The 6,959-nt window shown below is 45.6% G+C and overlaps 1 protein-coding gene across 1 annotated transcript; it reads right to left on the reverse strand.

Moving 5' to 3' along the window:
- Nucleotides 1-4,170: 4,170 nt before the first annotated feature.
- Nucleotides 4,171-6,676, reverse strand: LOC119973463 (protein SCO2 homolog, mitochondrial). Its single transcript, XM_038811650.1, has 2 exons — nt 6,630-6,676; nt 4,171-6,480 (listed from the first exon to the last, which is right to left on the reverse strand). The coding sequence occupies exon 2, from the start codon at nt 6,469-6,471 to the stop codon at nt 5,284-5,286; it is 1,188 nt and encodes a 395-aa protein (XP_038667578.1). The 5' UTR covers nt 6,472-6,480; nt 6,630-6,676; the 3' UTR covers nt 4,171-5,283.
- Between the last annotated feature and the right edge of the window lie 283 nt (nt 6,677-6,959).

Here is a 6,959-nt window from a genome sequence, read left to right on the forward strand (position 1 = left end):
ATGACTCCTACCGAACAACGGTATGCCCAGATCGAAAAGGAGTGCTTGGGTCTCCTGACAGGAATAGTCAAGTTTCATGACTATGTATACGGCCTGCCAAAGTTCACGTTGGAAACAGGCCACAGGTCTTTAGTCCATATAATCCAAAAGGATTTAAATGACATGACACCTCGGCTGCAGCTAATTCTTCTTTGTCTTCGCCGATGTGATTTTGAACTCGTCTACACTCCGGGCAAGGAGCTGATCATCGCGGATGCCCTATCCAGGTCCATCACCATGCCATGTGAACAGAGCGACTTCATTCGCCACATTGAAGCACAGGTGCAGCTGTGTGCAAGCAACCTCCCAGCCACTGATGAACGAGTTATACAAATATGCGAAGAAACTGCCAAAGATCCCCTTCTGCAGTGCGTGATGCAGCACCTCGCCTACGGCTGGCAAAAGGGGCAGTGCCCCCAGTTCTTCAACGTTAAGGATGAGCTGACGGTTGTTGAGGGGATCCTTCTTAAACTAGATAGAATCGTCATTCCCTAAAGCATGCAAAACATGGTGCTCAGACAGATCCATGAGGGTCACCTGGGGGTCGATAAATGTCGACGCAGAGCTCGGCAGGCAGTTTACTGGCCTGGCATCAGCCAGGACATTGCCAACACAGTCCTCAACTGCACAACATGCCGGAAGTTTCAACCAGCTCAGCCAAAGGAAACGCTGCAACAGCATAAGATTGTGACCTCTCCGTGGTCCAAGGTGGGGATAGACCTCTTTCGCGCCAATGGGCGTGATTACGTGCTCCTGGTCGACTACTTCTCCAGCTACCTGGAAGTGGTGAAACTGTTGGACCTCACGTCAAAGTCCATCATCAAAGCCTGCAAATAGACGTTTGCCAGGCATGGGATACCACTCACGGTAATGAGTGACAACGGTCCATATTTCTACAGCCAAGAGTGGTCCGACTTTGCACGATCCTTCCACTTTAGTCACATCACATCCAGTGCCCATTACCCGCAATCAAACGGGAAGGCCAAGAAAGGGGCCCACATTGTCAAGCGGTTGCTGTGCAAGGCTGCAGACTCAGCCTCGGATTTCAACCTGGATCTATTGACATACAGGGCAACCGCTCTGTCAACTGGTTTGTCTCCGGCGCAGTTGCTCATGAACCGCAACCTGAGGACGACTGTTCCAGCCATCCATGTTCCAGACCTTGACCACCTCACGGTGCTGCAGAAGGTGCAGCGATCCAGGGACCAGCAAAAGAACACGTATGATGCTCATGCCACGAATCTGCCTGCGCTGGCTTCAGACAATGTTGTTTGCGTTCAGCTGCCTGAGGGAGGTTGGTCAGCCCCAGCTGTTGTTGTCAGACAGGCTGTTCCCAGGTCTTTTGTTGTCCAAATGGCTGATGGCTCCATTTTACAGCGCAACAGGAGGGCGCTGCGTAAAGTTCCCTGCCCATCATCCGACTGCACTTCTCCGCATGTCATCATGCCTCCTCAGGACGTCTTGCACCACGAGGCCACCGATCTGGCAGCGATCCCACCTGTCCACAAGGCCACAGAGATGGAAGCCATCCCGCCTGTCTAGGTGCACACGGTATCCCCCCCTCCACCTCTGTGGCGATCGACACAAATCCGTCGCCCACCACAAAGACTGAATCTATAGACTTAAATCTTGTACATTTTGTTCAGTTTGTTCTGTATCCGCACGATACACACCTTCCCATGTACATATGTTCATTCATTCCCCACTTGTACATAGGTATGCATGCATATACAGCCACGTTCCAAAATTTATTTTAAAAGGGGGAGATGTCATAATATCTACTCATGTATATCATGAGATGCAGACAGGCAGTGATTGACACACAGGATAACCAATGAACACCCACGACACAGAACAACCAATCACCAGACAGGACACCACCACTATAAAGCTCACAGGACATTAAGGCTCTCTCTCTCTCACAGGACACGGCCAGGGAGATAGTCGCAGTGCACAGGCCAATGAACATCATCACCATGTGATAGAGAGCTAGTCTGGTCAAGCCAGTAGGAGGTTATCAGTTAGGTTAATAGAGTGTCAACCCACAGCAGATTATGTACAGCAATCAGCAGGTTCAATAAAACAGTGTTGGACCATCTCCTGTGCCGGAAGCCTGTTTCTCATTTTACTGCATCCAGTTGCAGTCGATGTTCGACCAACACAGATAGCACATCATGCTCCACACGTTTTAAAGGGTAGTTGTGGAGAGGCTGTTTCCTCTTGAGGGAGAATCCACTAAAAAATAAAAGGCCGCCTATTTAAAACGGAGATTAAGATAATTTTTTTCACTCAGAGTATCATCAGTCTTTTGAACTCTCTTCCTGCAAAGGTGGAAGCAGAGTCTTTAACTATTTTTAAGATGGAGGTGGATAAATTCTTGGTAAGCAAGTGGGTGATAGGTTGTCATATGTAAGCGGAATGCAGATTTAAGGTTAACAGATCAGCCATGATCTTATTAAATGGTGGAGCAGGCTTGAGAGAGTGAATGGCTTACTCCTGCTCCTTGTTCATAGAAATGCAAGTGGTTATTGATCATGGTCAGACCCTCTGTAATTTACATTCTCACTTCCTTCAGTATCCCATCCAAACCAGGTGACTTTAGTAGTTTCAGGACTGCTAACCTTTTGAATACACCCTCTTCACCTAGTTTATCCTATTCAATATCACTACTGCATCGTATTTTACGACTACATTAGCAACATCCTCTTCATTAGTGAAGACAAATGTGAAGTATTGATTAAGTACCTCATTCATGCCTTTTGCCTCAAGAAGATTTGCTTTTTGGAGGCTAACCTGCCTGCCCTTCACTCGATTACTATTTATATTATTTATATGCTTTATATTAGTTGTTAATCTATTCTCATTTTATTTTTTCCCTCATTTACTTTTTTTTTGATGACCTCTGAAGGTTCTGCTCTTGCTACTGTATTATTAATTTTCACTGTTCTAAGGAGAACAACCTCATGTCCTCTAGTCTCTCCACATAACTGAAGTCGCTCACCCCAATACCATTCTAGTAAATCACCTACACGCCCTCTCTAGCATCGTTCCTAAAGTGAACTGCCCAGAATTAAATGCAATACTCCAGCTAGACAAGTATTTGAAAAACTGTAAGAGGAATGGGCAGGGGAGCAAGATTGGTATAGACCGCTCCGAAGGCAAAGTTGCGTTAATCCCAGAGTCTAGTTAGTGCCTGCCTGTCATCTGATTTTATGAAATTTGTTTCAATAATTTGGTTTCATTTAGAACTTCCAGCTGCAAAAAAGTTGACCTACTGGTGGGTAAAAATTCAGAAATGTAGCGGTATTAGAACACAATAACATAGGATTCAAGAGCAAGAGTAGGCAATCGGCCCCTTTAGCCTGCTCCACCATTCAATAAGATCCACCATTCAACTCTCTCAACTCCATTTTCCTGTCTGTGTCCCATAACCGTGACTCCCTTGGACTATCAAAAATATTTTTATCTTTATTATTGTCACAAGTAGGCTTACATTAACACTGCAATTAAGTTACTGTGAGGGAAAATTCAGAATGTCCAATTTTCCTAACAGCACGTCCTTCAGGACTTGTGGGAGGAAACCGGAACCCCATGCAGAGACGGGGAGAACGTGCAGACTCCGCACAGTGACCCAAGCTGGGAATCAAACCTGGGACCCTGGCGCTGTGAAGCAACAACGCTAACCACTGTGCTACCGTGCCACCCAACTCTGCCTTGAATAAACTCCATGACCCAGCCTCCACTGCTTTCTGGGGAAGAGAACTCCACATACTAACAACGTTCAGAGAAAATAAATTCTCATTTCGAGACTTAAAAGAGAGAACACAGTGCCCCCTGGTTCTAGTCTCTCCCATGAGTCGAAACATCCTCAAGACATATATTTGCTCTGAATAATTTTTTTGGATCAATTTCTCTCACCGAATATGCCTTGTTCTTTGTTTTTAGACCATCCTGGGTAAGAAGGTGGTAGAAATTCTGTCACATTCCTGGCACTAGCAACGTTACCTGTTATCTCAACCCCTGACCTTTTACATAGAACATAGAACAGTACAGCACAGAACAGGCCCTTCGGCCCTCGATGTTGTGCCGAGCAATGATCAGCACATCAGCATTATGAAACATAATTCACCATTTTACTTTGTGTTATTTTAATCTATTCTCAATTTATTCTGTGTACAGACCCTGGATGAAAACAGCCATTATATAAATGCCTCATATACCAGTTGGTTAAATTCACATTGTCAATGGTAGATTAGTTACATTCAGAATTCAATTGACATTTAATAATATAATTTATTGGAATGTCAAAAGATGCAGATACCTGGACATTCTATCTCTTAGGGAACATAGGTAAACCTGCATAAACTGTACATCAGAACCTCCTGAAATTGTTCCATTTCGAATCCAGTCCTCCAAGATAGTCAAGAGTAGAGTTTGATGGCAAATTACAGCTTGGGATTAGAAATGTATGCCTTCCTGTGCCATCTTTCTGATTAGACATAAAACCCAGGCCTCTATTGCCTTCTCAGGTGGATTATTTCATAGAAGAGCAAAAGAGTATGTCCTGAACGATATTTATTCCTCAATCAACATCACAATAAACAAGTTTCTGATTATCATCACATTATTATTTTTGGAAGCTTAATGCAAGCAAATCGGTTGCTGCATTTCTTACAACACTTGAATAGTACTTCATCACTCATAACGCACTTTGGGACGATCTGAAGTCATGCAAGTTACTGTATAAATGCAAGTCTTTCTCCTCACATTATTCTTGGTGGTTAATTTGTGACTAAATTGCCATATTAAAATTAGGCTTTGGCACAGGGCTATTCCAAACAGTTACAGTGGAATTTATTAAGGGAGTACTCCCCCTTCCCCCACATTCACTTGTCCAGCAATGTGTGAGCAGCATTGTCCGACATTCAAATTTCTGGTAACTAAATTTATCCTGCACCGAACTGCAAGTCAACATCCAAATTTTGTACAAGCATTACCTTGCATAGTCTGATATTCTAATCAATCAGTTAATTAAACTTGTTAAGTTATAATTGCTGCCAAAGTCTTCCATTCAGTTGAGTTGCGGTTGGGTATTAGAGCATAATGCAACAGGTTGTAAGCCACAATAGAATGAAAAGGCCAAACATATGTCTGGCAAGGTGAGGTGGGTGAGCAGCCTTTAACAAATTCCATTCCTGTAACAGATGCTGGCACAAACATTCTCCAAGAACCTCTTATTTGCCATCAATTGAAGAGATGAACATAGGTTTTCATGTGACTGCGGATACTCTCAGCAATTTCCTGATCACTTTTGTTCCTATTGTAGTAATCAGTGAAAAGCCCATCTGGATTTAGAAGGTAGATAATGATGGTGTGGTCCACAATGTAATCATTGTCTTCATCCTTGGGACCGGCACTGTAATATACCCGGAACGCCTTCCCCAGATCTTTAATCTGTTCGGCGGTCCCCGTCAGGCCCACCATGCGAGAGTGGAAATCCTTGATGTACCGTGCCATCTCTTCGACCCCATCTCTCTCTGGATCCACTGTGATGAAGATGGGCTGGACTGGAGATAGTGCTCCATCCTTATCCAAGATCTGCACAACGCTGGATATCTTATCCAGCTCATCAGGGCAGATGTCGGGGCAGTGGGTGAACCCAAAGTATAGCAGCACCCACTGGCCAAAGAAGTCCTTCTTAGTTCTCGATTTTCCAGTCTGATCCAACAAATTGAAATCGCCTTGACCAAGTGCTAACTTCTTTAACTGCTCCTGGCGTCTTATCTTTTGCTGCTGCTCTTTTTCCAAGTGGACATAGAACCACAATCCCATTACTGCAGCCCCAAAGAGGCATATCACCATGAACTTAGTCCGCAGTCTGATCCGAGGTCTCACGACTTGGCTCCTTGAGCTTCTATTTGATTTGGACTGTGAGAATGGTCTGTGGGTCAGGAGTGTGGAACTGCCGGGACTAATGTGCACAATTCTGGGAGCCAGGTAGTAATTGCTGAGTAAACTGCGATTCGTCATTAGCCTTCCCTCAGTTTGGAACTGCGGCATTTTTCTTGTGTGCTGACTTGGTGCTTTGCAGAGTGTTAGTTGCGGGATACATTGCACACTTTCCAGTGGGCAGTTTGGTCGAGTTGCTGTGATCTGAGATGCCAGGATTGATAAACTCTGAGTAATCAATCGCTCTCCACTGCTAGGGGAACAATATAGTTGGTTAGTGCCCAGGGGATCCAACATCTTTTGGCTGCAATCAGTGATTACAGATGTGGACTGGAAACGCCATCTCTCCCCTTTAGTCGGGCAGCTGGCAGAGCTCAGGGCCGCGCCACCATCCCCGCTCCAGCAGGCTGGCAGTGGCTTCAGGAGGCCTCCACCGGCCAGCAGCCTCCAACATGACCTGTAGCCTCCGGAACTCAGCAGCATCCCGGAAACCTGCGGACACAGAAAGGTAGCGCTCAAACCTCAATCAGCCAAACACCGACTCACAACACCCAGAAATACCGGCTGTGCGGCCTCCAGCCCGGCGCCCGCCTACCACCGCCCCGGGCCCCAGGGCCGCCCCCATTCCCAGTTTATTTTACCGGCCGTCTCTGCGGAGAACACCAACTCCCAGGAGACTTAGCGGCGACGCATGCGCACATGGGGAGAAGACCCGGATGAGGCAACCGTTAAGAGCGGGAAAACATAAACACCCCAAACCCAAATAAACACCCAAACCCCAAATAAACACCCAAACACCAAATAAACACCCCAAATAAACATCCCAGCCCAAATAAACACCCAAACACCAAATAAACACCCCAACCCCAAATAAACACTCAACCCAAATAAACACCCCGACCCAAATACACACCCAAACCCAAATAAACACCCAAACACCAAATAAACGCCCTAACCCAACCCCAAATAAA

This window comes from Scyliorhinus canicula, chromosome 11 (assembly GCF_902713615.1).
Source record: "Scyliorhinus canicula chromosome 11, sScyCan1.1, whole genome shotgun sequence".
NCBI lineage: Eukaryota > Metazoa > Chordata > Chondrichthyes > Carcharhiniformes > Scyliorhinidae > Scyliorhinus > Scyliorhinus canicula.